This window comes from Manis javanica, chromosome 4, assembly GCF_040802235.1.
Source record: "Manis javanica isolate MJ-LG chromosome 4, MJ_LKY, whole genome shotgun sequence".
NCBI classification, from domain to species: domain Eukaryota; kingdom Metazoa; phylum Chordata; class Mammalia; order Pholidota; family Manidae; genus Manis; species Manis javanica.
In genome coordinates, this window is record NC_133159.1 from 159,756,236 (window position 1) to 159,776,656 (window position 20,421).

Consider the following 20,421-nt stretch of genomic DNA (forward strand, 5'->3'; position numbering starts at 1 on the left):
TAATGGTATGCTTTCCAGAACCCAAAGGAAGCAGTGGTGGTTATGGCTCTGGAGCAGCTGCCCTGCAGTCCAAGGGAGGTCTCTTCCAAGGAGGGGTGCCGAAGCTCCGACACGTGGGAGCCAAGGATGGTTCAGGTATCTGATAGCTACTTAGGATATTTCCCAAGTGCAGGAATTTCTGGCTGGTCCCCTGTGGGCCATCTGGGGTTAAGGAGTATAGTAGAGGTGGAGGAAGGATGAGTAGGAGCAAGGGAGATTAGTTATAGAGTAGAAGAAAGCAAAAGCTGAGGGATTAAATAAAAATGTGGTTAGCTTACATCAGCAGTATATGTTAACAGGTCCTGAGCCTGAAACCATGTTACAACTCAGAAATATACAGGTACTTACCCTGCTGCCTGGCAGGTCGCACTAAGGAGGTTGGGGGAAGTAGTGATAGTGAACAGCATATATCTAGTTCTGTTGACTCAGTGCTGTCTGATGTATTTGTAGAGAACCTAGCTGGTAAGCCATCCCTACAAGTCTCCAGTTCTCGAGCTGCTGCACCAAGGCCACCAGTGTCTACAGCCAGTGGGCGCCCTCAAGATGATACAGACAGCAGCCGAGCCTCACTCCCAGAACTGCCCCGGATGCAGAGACCCTCATTACCAGACCTCTCTCGACCTAATGCCACCAGCAGTACAGGCATGAAGCACAGTTCCTCTGCCCCTCCTCCACCCCCTCCAGGGCGGCGTGCCAATGCACCTGCTACCCCTCTACCTATGCATAGCAGCAAAGCCCCAGCCTACAACAGAGAGAAACCTTTGCCACCCACACCTGGACAAAGGCTTCACCCTGGTCGAGAGGGACATCCTGCTCCACCCCCAGTCAAGCCACCTCCTTCCCCTGTGAATATCAGAACGGGACCAAGTGGCCAGACTCTGGCTCCTCCGCCGCCGCCTTACCGCCAGCCTCCTGGGGTCCCCAATGGACCCTCCAGTCCCACCAACGAATCAGCCCCTGAGCTGCCACAGAGACACAATTCTTTGCATAGGAAGACAGCAGGGCCTGTCAGAGGCCTTGCACCTCCTCCACCCACCTCAGCCTCCCCCTCTTTACAGAGTAATAGGCCACCTCCCCCAGCCCGAGATCCTCCCAGCCGGGGAGCAGGTAAGTACCTGGAAGCGCCTTGTTTTGAGTACCTTTTCACCCTTTTCCCTAAAGCTCTCCTTCAGTGATTGAAGAGTACAAGAATTCATGTACTCATTCAGCAGGTTTATTGAGTGCCTTTTTATGTCTAAGACTGTTGTTAGGGAAACTGCCATAAATAGAAAAGACAAACTCCTGGACAGTCAAGCAAATAGGAAGAAATATATAAATACAAAGTATGTAGATGCTTTAGAGAAAATATGAAGCAGACAAAGGGAATAGGATATATTGGTGTGGGGTGATGATATTTTCTATCACGGGTGGGGATAGGGTCAGGGAAGACCTTACTGATAAAGTGGCAATATGGCAAAGACCTGAAGAAAGCAATAGAATAAGCTAAACGGCGGTCTGGGAGAATAGCTATTGCAGACCTTAGGAAATGCTGAGGCCCTGAGACTGGGGAGAGCAAGGAGGCCATTGTGGCAGGACGCACTGGTCACAAAGCTGGAATTCCATGGGAGAACATCACAGGACTTTGTAAGGACTCTGAGTTTTACTCTGTGAGATGGAGAGCCACTGGAGAATTTGGAACAGAGGAGAAGTGATTTACCTTTTAAAAAGATCACTAGGTCCTGTGTTGAGAACAGACTGTAGGAGCACAAGGGTGGCAAAAGGACCGCTTAGGAGGCTGCTGGCATAAACCAGGCAGATGGGTTAGACCACAGCGCAGTTTGGGGGAAGGTAGGCGTTCAGTGTGGACAAGTCAAGTTTGAAATGCCTGTTAGACATCCTAGAGAAAATAATGAATTGGTGATTGGTTGTCAAACTCTGAAGTTCACAAGAGAGGTCTAGGCTAGAGAGAGAAATTTGAAAGATAGTGAAAACCACATGCTGGGTGAGATCACCTAGGGAGTGAGTATAGATGGAGAAAAGGTCTGAGGCCTGGGACTGTCCTACATCAGAGTTCTGGGAGATGAAGAGTATCAAGCAGAGGAAGCTGTGCAAGAGCCTCTAGGGAAGAAGAAAGGAAGAAAACCAAGAGCTGCTAGAAGGAGACTCCAGGATATAGTGGGTGATCAGCTGTGCCCATGCTGAAGACTGAGATTGACATTGGTATTAGCAACATGGGAGTCATTTTTGGGGACCTCCAAACAACAAGGTACCCTTTTGAGTAGTTTTAGTGTGGTGTGGTGGAAGGTGAAGGTGAAAGTTTAATTGGAATGGGTTCAAGAAGGCAGGTATAGGAGGAGAGGAATTGGAGGTATTGACATAGAATCTCTTAAGGAGTTTGTGGGAAAGGGTGGCGGGACTTTGTATGTGTGTGGAGTAGGGGACACGCAGATAAATGGAATGGTTGCTGGAGGAGGATACAGAATTGAAGGTTGGCTTTTTTCCCAAAGATGGGAGATATTTCAGCTTGTTTGTATGCTGATGAAGTAATAAGCAGAGTGGGAAAATTGAGTAATGTCCTGGAGGAGGCAAGAAGGAATGGAATCTGATCCATAGATAAGCACTTGGCCTTAGGTAAGAACATAGATAGATATTTCTTCCATGGTAACAGGAGGGAAGGCAGAGACCACAAAGGCATGGAAGCAAGTGGGTAGGTAGGTGTAGTGGTAGGAGCATGTGCCAAGTTTCTTCTGATTTGCTTCTTACTTTCTTTTCTTAAAATTTTTTATTAAGGGTATTATTGATATACACTCTTATGAAGGTTTCACATGAAAAAACAATGTGGTTACTACATTTACCCATATTATCAAGTCCCTACCCATACCCCAATGCAGTCACTGTCCATCAGTGCAGCAAGATGCCAGAGATCCACTATTTGCCTTCTCTGTGCTACACTGTTTTCCCCATGATCCCCCCCACCATGTGTACTAAACATAATACCCCTCCATCCCCTTCTCCCTCCCTCCCCACCTGCCCCCCAAAACTCCTTCCCTTTGGTAATCTCTAGTCCCTTCTTGGAATCTCTGAGTCTACTGCTATTTTGTTCCTTCAGTTTTGCTTCATTGTTATACTCCACAAATGAGGGAAATCATTTGGTACTTGTCTTTCTCCGCCTGGCTTATTTCACTGAGCATACCTCCAGCTACATCCATGTTGTTGCAAATGGTAGGATTTGTTCCTTTCTTATGGCTGAATAGTATTCCATTGTGTAATATACCACATCTTCTTTATTCATCCATCTGATGGACACTTAGGTTGCTTCCATATCTTGTCTATTGTAAATAGTGCTGCAATAAACATAGGGGTGCATATGTCTTTTTGAGTCTGATAAATTGTATTCTTTGGGTAAATCCCAAGGAATGGGATTCCCGGGTCAAATGGTATTTCTATTTTTAGTTTTTTGAGGAACCTCCACATTGCTTTCCACAGTGACTGGACTAGCTTACATTCCCACCAGCAGTGTAGGAGGGTTCCCCTTTCTCCGCATTCTTGCCAGCATTTGTTGTTCTTAGTCTTTTCCATGCTGGCTCCCCTTACTGGTGTGAGGTCATATCTCATTGTGGTTTTAATTTGCATTTCCCTGATGATTAGTGATGTGGAGCATCTTTTCATGTGTCTGAAGAATCTGAATTTCTTCTTTGGAGAACTGTCTCTTCATATCCTCTGCTCATTTTTTAATCGGGTTATTTGCTTTTTGGGTGTTGAGGCATGTGAGTTCTTTATATATTTTGGATGTTAACCCCTTGTTGGATATGTCATTTACAATATATTCTCCCATACTGTAGGATGCCTTTTTGTTCTGTTGATGGTGTCCTTTGCCGTACAGAAACTTTTTAGTTTAATGTAGTCCCATGAGTTCATTTTTACTTTTGTTTCCCTTGCTGAAGGAGACGCATTCAGGAAGAAGTTGTTCATGCTTATATATTCAGGAGATGTTTGCCTATGTTGTCTTCAAGAGTTTTATGGTTTCATGACTTACATTCAGGTCTTTGATCCATTTCGAGTTAACTTTTGTGTATGGGGTTAAAGTCCAGTTTGATTCTCTTGCATTTAACTCTCCAGTTTTGCCAACACCAGCTGTTGAAGAGGCTGTCATTTCCCCATTGTATGTCCATGGCTCCTTTATCATATATTAATTGACCATATACAGTTGGGTTTACATCAGGGCTCTCTAGTCTGTTCCATTGTTCTATGGGTCTTTTCTTGTGCCAGTACCAAATTGTCTTGATTATTGTGGCTTGGTAGTAGAGCTTGAAGTTGGGGAGCATAATCCCCCCTGCTTTTTTCTTCCTTCTCAGGATTGCTTTGGCTATTCAGGGTCTTTTGTGGTTCCATATGAATTTTAGAACAATTTTCTCTAGTTCATTGAAGAATGCTATTGGTATTTTGATAGGGATTGCATTGAATCTGTAGATTGCTTTAGGCAGGGTGGCCATTTTGACAATATTAATTCTTCCTATCCATGAGCACAGGATGTGTTTCCATTTATTGGTATCTTCTTTACTTTCTCTCATGAGTGTCTTGTAGTTTTCAGAGTATAGGTCTTTCACTTCCTTGGTTAGGTTTATTCCTAGGTATTTTATTCTTTTTGATGCAACTGTGAATGGAATTGTTTTCCTGATTTCTCTTTCTGCTAGTTCATTGTTAGTGTATAGGAATGCCACAGATTTCTGTGTATTAATTTTGAATCCTGTAACTTTGCTGAATTTAGATATTAGATCTAGTAGTTTTGGAGTGGATTCTTTAGGGTTTTTTATGTACAATATCATGTCATCTGCAAACAGGGACAGTTTAACTTCTTCCTTGCCAATCTGGATGCCTTTTATTTCTTTGTGTTGTCTGATTGCTGTGGCTAAGACCTCCAGCACTATGTTGAATAGAAGTGGGGAAAGTGGGCATCCTTGTCTTGTTCCTGATCTTCAAGGAAAAGCTTTCAGCTTCTCACTGTTACGTACAATGTTGGCTGTGGGTTTATCACATATGACCTTTATTATGTTGAGGTACTTGCCCTCTATACCCATTTTGTTTAGAGTTTTTATCATGAATGGATGCTGAATTTTGTCAAATGCTTTTTGAGCATCTATGCAGATGATCATATAGTTTTTGTCTTTCTTTTTGTTGATGTGGTGGTGGATGATGTTGATGGATTTTTGAATGCTGTACCATCCTTGCATCCCTGGCATAAATCCTACTTGATCATGATGGATGATCTTTTTGATGTATTTCTGAATTCGGTTTGCCAATATTTTGTTGAGTATTTTTGCATCTATGTTCGTCAGGGATGTTGGTCTGTAATTTTCTTTTTTTGTGGTGTCTTTGCCTGATTTTGGTATTAGAGTGATGCTGGCCTCATAGAATGAGTTTGGAAATATTCCCTCTTCTTCTACTCTTTGGAAAACTTTTAGGAGGATGGGTATTAGGTCTTCACTAGATATTTGATAAAATTCAGCGGTGAAGCCATCTGGTCCTGGTGTTTTGTTCTTAGGTAGGTTTTTGATTACCAGTTGAATTTTGTTGCTGGTAATTGGTCTGTTCAAATTTTCTGTTTCTTTCTGGGTCAGCCTTGGAAGGTTGTATTTTTCTAGAAAGTTGTCCATTTCTTCTAGGTTATCCAGTTTGTTAGCATATAATTTTTCATAGTATTCTCTAATTATTCTTTGTATTTCTGTGGTGTCTGTAGTGATTTTTCCTTTCTCATTTCTGATTCTGTTTGTGTGAGTAGACTCTCTTTTTTTATTGATTCAGCCTGGCTAGGGGTTTATCTATTTTGTTTATTTTCTCAAAGAACCAGCTCTTGCTTTCATTGATTCTTTTGTTTTATTTTCTTGATTTTATTTATTTATGCTCTAATCTTTATTAATGTCCCTTCTTCTACTGACTTTGCGCCTCATTTATTCTTCTTTTTCTAGTTTTGTTAATTGTGAGTTTAGAGTGTTTATATGGGATTGTTCTTCTTTCCTGAGGTAGGCCTGTATTGCAATATACTTTCCTCTTAGCACGGCCTTCGCTGCATCCCACAGATTTTGCGGTGTTGAATTATTGTTGTCATTTGTCTCCTTATATTGCTTGATCTCTGTTTTATTTGGTCATTGATCCATTGGTTATTTAGGAGCATGTTGTGAAGCCTCTATGTGTTTGTGGGACTTTTCATTTTCTTTGCATAATTTATTTCTAGTTTCATACCTTTGTGGTCTGAGAAACTGGTTGGTACAATTTCAATCTTTCTGAATTTACTGAGGTTCTTTTTGTGGCCTAGTATATGATCTATTCTTGAAAATGTTCCATGTGTACTTGAGAGAATGTGTATTCTGCTGCTTTGGGTGTAGAGTTCTGTAGATGTCTGTTAGGTCCATCTATTCTAATGTGTTTTTCTGTACCTCTGTGTCCTTACTTATTTTCTGTTTGATTTATCTGTCCTTCAGAGTGAGTGGAGTGTTGAAGTCTCCTAGAATGAATGCATTGCATTCTATTTCCCCTTTTAATTCTGTTAGTATTTGTTTCATATATGTAGGTGCTCCTGTGTTGGGCACATAGATATTTATAACGGTTATATCTTCTTGTTGGATTGACCCTTTTATCATTATATAATGTCCTTCTTTGTCTCTTGTGACTTTCTTTGTTTCAAAGTCTATTTTGTCTGATACAAGTACTGCAACTCCTGCTTTTTTCTCCCTTTGCATGAAATATCTTTTTCCATCCCTTGGCTTTTAGTCTGTGTAGATCTTTGGGTTTAAAGTGAATCTCTTGTAGGCAGCATATAGATGGGTCTTGTTTTTTTTATCCATTCAGTGACTCTATGTCTTTTGATTGGTGCATTCAGAACACTTACATTTAGGGTGATTATCAATAAGTATGTAGTTATTGCCATTGCAGGCTTTAGATTCATAATCTAAAGGTTCTTTTTTTTCTTCTCCTTTTTCTTCCTCCTCCATTCTTTATATATTAGGTATCACATTCTGTACTCTTTGTCTATCCATTGACTGACTTTGGGGATAGTTAATTTAATTTGCATTTTTTTATGTGGTTTTATTAACTCTGGTGACAGCTGTTAAACCTTAGGAACACTTCCATTTATAGCAGTCCCTTCAAAATACACTGTAGAGATGGTTTGTGGGGGGTAAATTCTCTCAGCTTTTGCTTATCTGGAAATTGCTTAATCCCTCCTTCAAATTTGAATGATAGTCTTGCCAAATAAAGTATTCTTGGTTTGAGGCCCTTCTGCTTCATTGCATTAAGTACATCTTGCCACTCCCTTCTGGCCTGTAAGGTTTCTGCTGAGAACTCTGATGATGGCCTGATGGACTTTCCTTTGTATGTGATCTTATTTTTCTCTCTGGCTGCTTTTAGTAGTCTGTCCTTATCCTTGATCTTTGCCATTTTAATTACTAGATGTCTTGGTGTTGTTTTCCTTGGGTCCCTTGTGTTGGGAGATCTGTGCACCTCCATGGCCTGAGAGACTATCTCCTTCCCCAGATTGGGGAAGTTTTCAGCAATTACCTCCTCAAAGACACTTTCTATCCCTTTTTCTCTCCCTTCTTCTGGTACCCCTATAATGTGAATATTGTTCCATTTGACTTGGTCACACAGTTCTCTCATCATACTTTTATTTTTAGAGATCCATTTTTCTCTCTGTGCCTCAGCTTCTTTGTATTCCTCTTTAGTTTCTATTTCATTTATCGTCTCCTCTACTGTATCTGATCTGCTTTTAATACCCTCCATTGTGCTCTTCAACAATTGGATCTCTGACTGGAATTCATTCCTGAGTTCTTGAATATTTTTCTGTACCTCCATGAGCATGTTAATGATTTTATTTTGAACTCCCTTTCAGGAAGATTCATGAGGTCAATGTTATTTAAATCTTTCTCAGGAGTTGTATTCATAATTTTACTTAGAACCAGGTTCCTTTGGTGTTCATATTTGTATATGGCGCCCTCTAGTGTCCAGAAGCTCTACTCTCTGGAGCTGCTCAGCCCCTGAAGCAATGTCCTGGGTTGCAAGGCAGTGGTATTGGTGCCTGGGGGGAGGAAAGAGCTGTTTCCTGCTTCCTGGCTGCTATGCCTGTCTCCACTGCCTGAACCAGTGGGCCAAGCACACAGGCATAAGCCTCTATGCTTTGCGTTTGTAGTTGCTGTAGACAGGTCTTCCCTCTCACTGGCCTAATGGCAGGGTAGGGTTTGCCAGTTTGTGAGCCAGGTGGGGCTGGCCGGGAGAAAGGCACAGTAGGCTGTGTATCACAGAGGGGGTCCTTGGAGCTCTGTAGTCAGCCAGGGGGCTGGAGCACCTGAAGATCATGAAAGCTCCCAACCTGCTGGGCAGAGTGCACCTGGACAATTTTGACTACCTGTCCTTTCTCCTGAGCAGTAAGCTCTGTGCAATCCTTGCCCCTTTAGCAGCCCTCTTGCTGTTAGGAATTCTCTCAGACTGCCCACCTTTCTTTTGTCCTGGAGCAGCCAGATATGGATCCCTGCTTTCCACAAGCGGCTGGAATCTCAGTCTCTCCAGGAATTCCACCTGTGTTAGCTTTCCAATTCCCTAATCATGAGAGTACCATGTAAGCACCATGAAATGTAGGCTTTAGCTCCCAGAGCAGATCTCTGGAGTTAGGTATTCAGCAGTCCCAGGCCTCCACTCCCTCCTGGCTCTGTTTCTCTTCCTCCTGCCTGGTGAGCTGGGGTGGGAGAAGGGCTTGGGTCCCACTGAGCCGTGGGTTTGGTACGTTACCCTGTTCTGTAAGGTTAATTCTTTTCTCCAGGTATATGCAGTTTGGCGCTGTCCTCTTTCCTGTTGCTTTTTCAGGATTGGTTGTATTAATTATATTTTTGTATTACATGCGGTTTTAGGAGGAAGCCTCTGTCTCACCTCTCACACTGCCATCTTTAATCCTCTGCTTCTTATTTTCTTAGTGAAACAAAGCAGAGACATCTGTGAATGGGCTGGAACACGGGGAGGGAGATTTGAGAAGAGAAAAGGGCATGAAATGGTCATCTGGGAGCATGAGAGAGTATGAAGTAGGGACGTGTACAAAAAGAAGGCCCACTTGAGATAGGGGTCTTACCTTTAAAGTGAGAATGATCAGCTCGGTGTGTGGAGCTGTGCATTTGTAGGTACCTAGTGGGGCAGAGTTGTATTTAACCAGAATTAGCATTTTTGAGGCATGTGTGACTATAAGGGACAGAGAGGCAAGGGAGTTAAGAGTGTAAGGAGTGACTAAGAATGGGCCATGGTCCTAAACCCGGCGAGGAGGAGATGAAGGAATCCTAGAAAATGTAGAAGAGGTTGTATAATCTCTGAAACAGTATGACTGAAAGTAAACAGTGAGGGAGACCCGAGACCATTCTCTGGGGCCACCTGAAACCCGAGAATTTTGGTGTCTGTGGACTTTGAACCACTCTCTCTACAAAGGCTTTTAAACTTTGAAGCTTTTGTTTTAAACAGTCCCTGCAGGCATAGATAATTGATTATGAAATTATATCATCAAGAAGCATGTATTAAAAGCCCTTTAACCTGTGTGCTGCTTGGTCAAGTACAGAGAGATTTGTACTGTAGGAGCTGGCAGTCCAGCATAAGGCAGTCGTATGGTAACCTGATGCAGTCCCAACCCTGTTATCTCCTTGGCTTTAGCCATCAGGATGTAATCCTAAGGTGTCCTTTGATTCTATAAAGTTCAGGTTTAAAAAAAAAATTTTTTTTAACTTAGGGAATTTTTTTTTTTAAGACACTTTATCTGAGCAGAGCCCAAATCTTTCGAACGCCATCCAGGAATAGAAGTGGAGAAAAATGTAATTTCTGTGGGTTGAAATTATTTATGCTTTAAATGTCTACAGACTTCTAGTGTCCCACTTCTCAGTTCTTTCTTTATGGTTTCTCTAGACAGATGTTAAGTTATGAGCCTTATTCTTCTGTCCAGAAGCCGTCACCAACTTTGAGGCCTCCACTTCCCATGTCTGTAACCAGAATAGCAGTTATTATTAAGAGTAAACAAAAAATGAGATATTTTAGTCAAGACTTTTTGGGTACTAGCTCTCTGTGTTGTGCAGTATTGGTCAGATAACTATGATTCTGTTTTCTCATCTGTGAAACAGTGTTTGCAGTACTGTCAGAGGTGGTTATAAATAAAAGTGTATGAAAGTAGTTGCTGTTATTGTTTGTTAAAGCCAAGCATAGAAGTAATATAACTTAATGTGCTGATTGATGAACATTAGTGGTTTTATGAAAAGGACTTCCATGTAGTTAGTTCATGGACTTATCACTATTACTAAATCATATTATGACAATATTATGTGATAATGCACTTCTCTTCCTGCATGAATTATTGACATTTGAAAGAAAATGAAGTCTTTTGCTTTCCCAGGGTGTTCAGGGACTAAAAAATCCCACATTATTGGTCCATAGAGTTTGTTTCCTGAGTTTTGCAGAGTAAAACACTTTTTTTTCTTTTTAAAAGAATCAATACCATCATGCTTTCCTCAAAATTGGGTTTCTCGTGGATTACAAAAGGTGATCTTCCACCCCAGGGTTTCTTCTACAAACCTAGTTTCTTAGGGTCCTCTCTGTCTCTTGAAGCAGTCTTAAAAGTGGATGTGATATGAGGATGTGAAGAAAGGGGAACCCTTCTACACTACTGGTGGGGATGTAAACTAGTTCAACCATTGTGGAAAGCAGTATGGAGGTTCCTCAAAAAACTCAAAGTAGAAATACCATTTGACCCAGGAATTCCACTTCTAGGAATTTACCCTAAGAATGTAGGATCCCAGTTTCAAAAAGACACATGCACCCCTATGTTTATTGCAGCACTATTTACAGTAGCCAAGATACGGAAGCAACCTAAGTGTGCATCAGTAGATGAATGGATAAAGAAGATATGGTACATATACACAATGGGATATTATTCAGCCATAAGAAGAAAACAAATCCTACAATTTGCAACAACATGGATGGAGATAGAAGGTATTATGCTTAGTGAAATAAGCCAGGCAGAGAAAGACAAGTACCAAACGCTTTCACTCATCTGTGGAGCATAAGAACAAAGCAAAAACTGAAGGAACAAAACATCAGCAGACTCACAGAACCCAAGAATGGACTAAGTTGCCGAAGGGAAAGGGCCTGGGGAGTGGATTGGGAAGGGAGGGAGAAGGGGAATAAGGGGCAGTATGATTAGCACACATAAAGAAGGGGGCAGGCACAGGGAAGGCAGTAGCACAGAGAAGTAGTGACTGTATAGCATCTTACTACACTGATGAATAGTGACTGTAATGGGGCATGTGTTGGGGACTTGATAATGGAGAGAATCTAGTAACCACAATGTTGCCCATGTGATTTTTTTTTCTTTGTTACCATTAATCTGCAATTACATGAAGAACATTATGTTTACTAGGCTCCCCATTCACCAAGTCCCCCCCACAAACCCCATTACAGTCACTATCCATCAGCATAGTGAGATGCTGTAGAATCACTACTTGTCTTTTCTGTGTTGCACAGCCCTCCCCATGCTACCCCCCACATTATACATGCTAATCATAATACCCCCTTTCTTCTTCCCCACCTTTATCCCTCCCTACCCTCCCATTCTCCCCAGTCTCTTTCCTTTTGGTAACTGTTAGTCCATTCTTGGGTTCTGTGATTCTAATGCTGTTTTGTTCCTTCAGTTTTTCATTGTTTGTATACTCCACATATGAGTGAAATCATTTGGTACTTGTCTTTGTCTGCCTGGCTTATTTCACTGAGCATTATACCCTCTAGCTCCATCCATATTGTTGCAAATTGTAGCATTTGTTTCCTTCTTATGGCTGAATAGTATCCCATTGTGTATATGTACCACATCTTCTTTATCCATTCATCTACTTATGCACACTTAGGTTGCTTCCATATCTTGGCTATTGTAAATAGTGGTGCAATAAACATAGGGATGCATCTGTCTTTTTCAAACTGGGCTGCTGCATTCTTAGGGAAAATTCCTAGAAGTGGAATATGTCTATTTTGAGCTTTTTGAGGAACCTCCATACTGCTTTCCACAATGGTTGAACTAATTTACATTCCCACCAGCAGTGTAGGAGGGTTCCCCATTCTCCACAACCTCACCAACATTTGCTGTTATTTGTCTTTTGGATGGTAGCGATCCTTACTGGTATGAGGTGATATCTCATTGTGGTTTTAATTTGCATTTCTCTGATGACTACCCATGTGGAGCATCTTTTCATGTGTCTGTTGGCCATCTGAATTTCTTCTTTGGAGAACTGTCAGTTCAGCTCCTCTGCCCATTTTTTAATTGGATTATTTGCTTTTTGTTTGTTGAGGTGCGTGAGCTCTTTATATATTTTGGATGTCAACGCTTTATCAGATCTGTCATTTATGAATATATTCTCCCATACTGTAGGGTACCTTTTTGTTCTATTGATGGTGTCCTTTGCTGTACAGAAGCTTTTCAGCTTGATATAGTCCAACTTGTTCATTTTTGCTTTTGTTTCCCTTGCCCGGGGAGATATGTTCATGAAGAAGTCGCTCATATTTATGTCCACGAGATTTTTGCCTATGTTTTTTTCCAAGAGTTTTATGGTTTCATGACTTACATTCAGGTCTTTGATCCATTTTGAATTTACTTTTGTGTATGGGGTTAGACAGTGGTCCAGTTTCATTCTCTTACATGTAGCTGTCCAGTTTTGCCAGCACCATCTGTGGAAGAGACTGTCCTTTCCCCATTATATGTCCATGGCTCCTTTATTGTATATTAATTGACCATATATGTTTGGGTTAATGTCTGGAGTCTCTATTCTGTTCCATTGGTCTGTGGCTCTATTCTTGTGCCAGTACCAAATTGTCTTGATTACTGTGGCTTTATAGTAGAGCTTGAGGTTGGGGAGCGAGATCCCCCCCACTTATTCTTCCTTCTCAGGATTGCTTTGGCTATTCGGGGTCTTTGGTGTTTCCATATGAATTTTTGAACTATTTGTTCCAGTTTGTTGAAGAATGCTGTTGGTAGTTTGATAGGGATTGCATCAAATCTGTATATTGCTTTGAGCTGGATGGCCATTTTGATGATATTAATTCTTCCTAGCGAAGAGCATGGGATGAGTTTCCATTTGTCAGTGACCTCTTTAATTTCTCTTAAGAGTGTCTTATAGTTTTCAGGGTATAGGTTTTCCACTTCCTTGGTTAGGTTTATTCCTAGGTATTTTATTCTTTTTGATGCAATTGTGAATGGAATTGTTTTCCTGATTTCTCTTTCTGTTAGTTCATTGTTAGTGTATAGGAAGGCCACAGATTTCTGTGTGTTAATTTTGTATCCTGCAACTTTGCTGTATTCCAATATCAGTTCTAGTAGTTTTGGAGTGGAGTTTTTAGGGTTTTTTATTGTACAATATCATGTCATCTGCAAATAGTGACAGTTTAACTTCTTCTTTACCAATCTGGATTCCTTGTATTTCTTTGTTTTGTCTAATTTCCATGGCTAGAACCTCCAGTACTATGTTGAATAACAGTGGGGAGAGAGGGCATCCCTGTCTTGTTCCCGATCTCAGAGGAAAAGCTTTCAGCTTCTCACTGTTCAGTATGATGTTGGGTGTGGGTTTATCATGTATGGCCTTTTTTATGTTGAGGTACTTGCCCTGTATACCCATTTTGTTGAGAGTTTTTATCATGAATGGATGTTGAATTTTGTCGAATGCTTTTTCAGCATCTATGGAGATGATGATGTGGTTTTTGTGTTTCTTTTTGTTTATGTGGTGGATGATGTTGATGGATTTTCGAATGTTGTACCATCCTTGCATCCCTGAGATGAATCCCACTTGGTCATGGTGTATGATCCTTTTGATGTATTTTTGAATTTGATTTGCTGATATTTTGTTGAGTATTTTTGCATCTATGTTCATCAGGGATATTGGTGTGTAATTTTCTTTTTTTGTGGGGTCTTTGCCTGGTTTTGGTATTAGGGTGATGTTGGCTTCATGGAATGAGTTTGGGAGTATTCCCCCCTCTTCTATCTTTTGGAAAACTTCAAGGAGAATGGATACTATATCTTCTCTGTATGTCTGATAAAATTCCGAGGTAAATCCATCTGGCCTGGGGATTTTTTTCTTGGGTAGTTTTTTGTTTACCACACAATTTCTTTGCTGGTAATTGATTTGTTTTGATTTTGTGTTTCTTCCTTGGTGAGTCTTGGAAGGTTGTATTTTTCTAGGAAGTTGTCCATTTCTTCTAGGTTTTCCAGCTTGTTAACATTATAGGTTTTCATAGTATTCTCTAATAATTCTTTGTCTTTCTGTCGGGTCCATCCTGATTTTTCCTTTCTCATTTCTGATTCTGTTGATGTGTGTTGATTCTCTTTTTCTCTTAATAAATCTGGCTAGAGGCTTATCTTGTTGATTTTCTCAAAGAACCAGCTCTTGGTTCTATTGATTTTTTCTATTGTTTTATTCTTCTCAATTTTATTTATTTCTTCTCTGATCTTTATTATGTCCCTCCTTCTGCTGATTTTAGGTCTAATTTGTTCTTTTTCCAATTTCGGTAATTGTGACATTAGACTATTCATTTGGGATTGTTCTTCCTTCTTTAAATATGCCTGGATTGCTATATACTTTCCTCTTAAGACTGCTTTCGCTGCGTCCCACAGAAGTTGGGACTTTTGTTGTTGTTGTCATGTTTCCATATATTGCTTGATCTCTATTTTAATTTGGTTGTTGATCCATTGATTATTTAGGAGCATGTTGTTAAGCCTCCATGTGTTTGTGGGCCTTTTTGCTTTCTTTGTACAATTTATTTCTAGTTTTATACCTTTGTGATCTGAAACATTGGCGGCCTAGTATGTGGTCTATTCTGGAGAATGTTCTTTTTGTGGCCTAGTATGTAGTCTATTCTGGAGAATGTTCCATGTGCGCTTGAGAAGAATGTGTATCCTGTTGCTTTTGGATGTAGAGTTCTATAGATGTCTAGTAGGTCCATCTGTTCTAGTGTGTTGTTCAGTGCCTCTGTGTCCTTACTTATTTTCTGTCTGGTGGATCTGTCCTTTGGAGTGAATGGTGTGTTGAAGTCTCCTAAAATGAATGCATTGCATTCTATTTCCTCCTTTAGTTCTGTTAGTATTTGTTTCACATATGCTGGTGCTCCTGTGTTGGGTGCATATATATTTATAATGGTTATATCCTCTTGTTGGAGTGAGCCGTTTATCATTATGTAATGTCCTTCTTTATCTCTTGCTACTTTCCTTGTTTTGAAGTCTATTCTGTCTGATACTAGTACTGCAACACCTGCTTTTTTCTCCCTGTTGTTTGCATGGAACCTTTTTCCATCCCTTGACTTTTAGTCTGTGCATGTCTTTGGGTTTGAGGTGAGTCTCTTGTAAGCAGCATATAAATAGATGGGTCTTGCTTTTTTATCCATTCTATTATTCTGTGTCTTTTGATTGGTGCACTCAGTCCTTTTACATTTAGAGTGATTATTGAAAGATAGGTACTTATTGCCATTGCAGGTTTTAGATTCGTGGTTACCAAAGGTTCAAGGTTAGCTTCTTTAGTATCTTACTGTCTAACTTAACTCGCTTATTGAGCTATTATAAACACTGTCTGATGATTCTTTATTTCTCTCCCTTCTTATTCCTTTTCCTCCATTCTTTATATGTTGGGTGTTTTATTCTGTGCTCTTTTGTGTTTCCTTTAACTGATTTTGTGGGTAGTTGATTTTATTTTTTGCCTTTAGTTAGTATTTGGTTTGTCTGCTTTCTTTGCTGTGATTTTATTTTCTCTGGTGACATCTGTTTAGCCTTAGGAGTGCTCCCATCTAGAGCAGTCCCTGTAAAATACCCTGTAGAGGTGGTTTGTGGGAGGCAAATTCCCTCAACTTTTGCTTGTCTGGGAATTGTTTAATCCCTCCCTCATATTTAAATGATAATTATGCTGGATACAGTATTCTTGGTTCAAGGCCCTTCTGTGTCATTGCATTAAATATATCATGCCATTCTCTTCTGGCCTGTAAGGTTTCTGTTGAGAAGTCTGATGATACCTGCTGGGTTTTCCTTTGTAGGTGACCTTTTTCCTCTCTCTAGCTGCCTTTAAAACTCTGTCCTTGTCCTTGATCTTTGCCATTTTAATTATGTGTTTTGGAGTTGTCCTCCTTGGGTCCCTTCTGTTGGGAGTTCAGTGTACTTCTGTGGTCTGAGCGATTATTTCCTCCCCCCGTTTGGGGCAGTTTTCAGCAATTATTTCTTCAAATACACTTTCTATCCCTTTTTCTCTCTCTTCTTCTTTTGGTACCCCTATAATGCAGATATTGTTCCTTTTGGATTGGTCACACAGTTCTCTTAATACTGTTCCATTCCTGGTGATCCTTTTATCTCTCTCTGTGTCAGCTTCTATGTGTTCCTGTTCTCTGGTTTCTATTCCATCAGTGGCCTCTTGCATCTTATCCATTCTGCTTATAAATCCTTCCAGAGATTGTTTCATTTCTGTAGTCTCCCTCCCTACTTTGTCCGTTAGCTCTTGTATTTTTCTCTGCAGCTCCATCAGCATGGTTGTGACCTTTATTTTGAATTCTTTTTCAGGAAGATTGGTTAGGTCTGTCTCTCCAAGCTCCTTCTCAGAGGTTGTCTCTGTGGTTTTGGTCTGGTTCAGATTCTTCTGCCTTTTCATGGCGGTAGAGGTAGTTGTGGGGAGCTGGTGCGTGTGTCGGCTGGGAGAACGTCCCTTCTTGCTAGTTTATGGACTTCCTCTCCTGGGAGAACAGCGACCCGTAGCCCATGTGATTTTATATTAATGAAACCAAAAAAAAAAAAACTGGATGTGATAAAGAGCTCTGACACTTACTGGAGATGGCAGAACCTGGTGGGGATGACTGTCCCTGAGGGAGCGTTGTTCTTGGTCCTGCTCTGTTTTGTCAATCCAGGTTGGCTTTAATCACTACCGTGTGCTCAGTGTCCGGGTGGTGTCCTTTTGCTTTCAGGTAATCCTGTCTACCTTACTCTCCCTGCCCCTGCCTTGGGAATAAAGATTTTTAGGGCTCTGAGAGATCTGGGTTTTAGGAAAATATTTTGAGGGTAACTTCAAAGAGCTTCATTCTGGGAAGATTTGGAATGAAAACAAGGTTCAGAGATCTACTGAGAGGTGTTAAGGAGATTTCTCTTTATTGCCTTTGATGGCCATTGTTCATACTTAAACAGACCTTGAAAAGAGAATAAGAGAGAATTGACATTCTCAGTATGTCTTATGAGAAGTGAAAACTAAACATTTACTGGGCCTACAGTCCAAGACCGTTTTTCTATATACACCATTCTATTACTGTTTCATACTTCAATATCATCACTCTACCAAAATTCTGAGGATAATTCAGGATAAATAATAAGGTACACTCTTACTGCTATAACTGTGTTGTTTGTTAAGCTGAGCAGTCTCTCCATGTACTATTTAGGTAATAGCTATTTATTAGACAGAACCTAGATACCAAAAGACATACTTTCACCTCACTGGGTTATAAATTTTTGGGGGTGATAAGATATATAATATTTGGTAGTTATGAAAAGCAGTCATGACAGGTAGTGGAAAGAACAGACATGTGCTGGGTCTATTAGGTCTGTGACCTTAGACAAATAGCCTGAGTCCCGGTTTCCCCATTTGTGAAATGGGGATAATACCACATACTTTGTAGGGGTGGCTGCAAGAATCAAAAAAATTTAATGTATATAAAGTATCCAGGATGGTGCCCAGAACATAATGAATACCAAATAAATTGTAGTTGCTGTTATTGTTAGTTAAAGCCAAGCATAGAAGTAATATAACTTAAGCACATTAGAACCTATTTCAGTGATGTTGTTATTTCTTTAAGCATGCTTTTTGATGTTACCTTCTCTTGGTGGCAAATTTTTGTCTTTTAAGAGTGAACTTGATTTTTTTAAATGGCAAAAAGTAGGCAGACCTAGGTATCTTGGTGGTGGTGGTGTAACCTTAGGAATGAGATGTGATCATCATAGGATAATATGTCTGTGTCTGTCTGATAAAGTGGGTTTAGAGGTAATTCCCAGAGGCATTCCCAGTTTTTTTGTTTTTTGTTTTTTTTTTTTTAGCAATGAGACTATCAGAGATACATAACTTCCACAGATGAACCTAGTATACATATTTTGAAAATCATTCAATTTAGTCTGTACTACTAAGTGCTAGAAAAAGTGACATAGCCTACAGTGTTGTGGGAGAGCAAAGGAGAGGATCAGAATAGAGTGTATTGCTTTGGGAAAGCCTTGAGAAGATGGGGCTTGAATTGAACCTTAAAGAACAGGTAGGATTTGGCAATAAGGGAAGAAGGGTGGCATTTCCGAGTGTTGTGGGGGTGTCCCAGGAGCAAAGCATATATAATTTGTTTTATCCAGCAAATGATGATTGTATATTTAGCTGAGATGGGAACTCTGATGAATGGATACTGCTCTGACTTTTAAGAATATACTGTGTACTGGGAAAGAGGCACATATCATGAGTAATTACAATAAATACGGTGGCATGATAGAGAAAGAGTCAACAATGGGAGTGCAGAAGAGGGGTACCTAACCCAGCCTAGGAATCAAGAAGGAAGAAGGGAAGGTGAGATTAGGATGACTGATATTGTAGGTTACTGTGTAAGAAAGGAGGATAAATTGGGTGAGACCTGATCAGGGGAGAAGCTAAGGATTTGAAACTTTATGATGTAGGAAATGCAAAGCCCTTGGAAAAATTTGAGCAAGTGTTTTGGGGGAGATTAGTGAGTTTGTGGTGTGCAGAATGGATTGGAAGGGCAAAAGACTGGAAACAAGGAGAACATTGGGGAGGCTTTTTGCAGTAGAACAAGCTATATATGAGAAAGCCTGGAGTTTGAGCTGTGGAGAAAGGCATGGAAAACCAGGAAAAACCACCAAGAATAGGTAGAGTTCTTGACTGAACTGTCATAAGAAATGGAAAAGTGTCATATATTTATTCTGAACCTTGGTATCTGGAAAGATGGTACTGTTAAAGAAATAGGGATGAGAGGAGGGTAAATAAGATATTTAACATGTAACCCAGAGGCTCACAGAGCCTGTTCTTTGGGAAAGTACCAAGGCGCTCTTTAGCCCATGTCTCTCCTTCTACCCCTCTCATCTCTACGTCCAAACCTAACTGCTTTGGATTTTCATTGCAGCTCCTCCACCACCACCACCCATGATCCGAAACGGTGCCAGGGATGCTCCTCCTCCCCCACCACCATACAGAATGCATGGCTCAGAACCCCTGAACCGAGGAAAGCCCCCGCCTCCGCCTTCGAGGACGCCAGCTGGGCCACCCCCTCCTCCTCCACCACCCCTAAGGAATGGCCACAGAGATTCTATTACCACTGTCAGGTCTTTCTTGGGTGAGTAGCAGTCCCTTTCAGCTCTAAAACTCTATTCTTTTAATGGGGTCAACTCTCCTCTGCCCCTGCTCTAGTCTCTTTCTGTTAGGTGGACTAGGGTATTTGCTTTGAAGATATCCTTTGGAATGTGATTGAAACCTGTAGAAAATTTGAGCCTTCTTGTAAAGGGGCCATGGAAAGTGGGGGCAGGGGCCATGAGATGGTTTTCCCAACTTTGTTGCAGAGCTAAATGAGGGTAGCCAGGGCCAAAAAGGAATTAACTGGTGAGATCCTCACTAGCTGGTCATTAATATTCCCATTTTAGGTTAATTTCTACCAGTTTGTGGCTTCAGTTCAGTTGGTTCTCCATGGTAATAGTCTCTAGGATAATTGTGCTGCTGAAACACAAAGCTTTATTTCTTTCTTTCTCTTCACATGCAAACAGCTGGGCTCCTTTCTTGTTATGCCTGATTTTTGGCAGAGAGATTTAAAGAATCTGTTCAAAAACTCATTCCTTGACATAAGAGCCTTTGAGCCCATGCTCTGTGCAGACAAGGCACATAGAGTGATGGTATTGCTGCCCTTGGGAACTTTGGCCTAGTGGGCAAGGCACGCTGTCACCACACAGCAGAATGTACCTGAGACCAGTAAGGAAAGTGCCAGAAGTGGTACAGAGGTGTGCGTGGGAGTATGAGGAATGGTGATAGGAATTAATGCTCTATTCCTTTCACAGATGATTTTGAGTCAAAGTATTCTTTCCACCCAGTAGAAGACTTTCCTGCTCCAGAAGAATATAAACACTTCCAGAGAATATATCCCAGCAAAACAACCCGAGGTGAAAAGACCAATCATAAGTTTCTTCTTAATTGAATAGAATGTAGAATTGTGCTTTTCTTTGGTTAAAATTTGCTTTTCCTCATCTGCATTTTCTTAAAAACAAAACAAAAAAACAACAACAAGACCTAGTCCCCAAATTTTAAAGTTTAACTTAAAAGCCTGACTCTCATTTCAGGAATCTTGGGTTATACAGGATCT

At 40.8% G+C, this 20,421-nt stretch overlaps 1 protein-coding gene across 2 annotated transcripts in view; it reads left to right on the plus strand.

The window, feature by feature from the left end:
- Positions 1-20,421, plus strand: part of WIPF2 (WAS/WASL interacting protein family member 2) — a 48,343-nt gene that overhangs the window by 24,276 nt on the left and 3,646 nt on the right. For both annotated transcript variants that reach the window (XM_017652281.3, XM_017652282.3), the window contains exons 4-7: positions 19-135; positions 490-1,146; positions 19,198-19,407; positions 20,120-20,221. In XM_017652281.3, the coding sequence (XP_017507770.2) occupies positions 19-135; positions 490-1,146; positions 19,198-19,407; positions 20,120-20,221 (1,086 nt within the window). The remainder of the gene's footprint in view (positions 1-18; positions 136-489; positions 1,147-19,197; positions 19,408-20,119; positions 20,222-20,421) is intronic.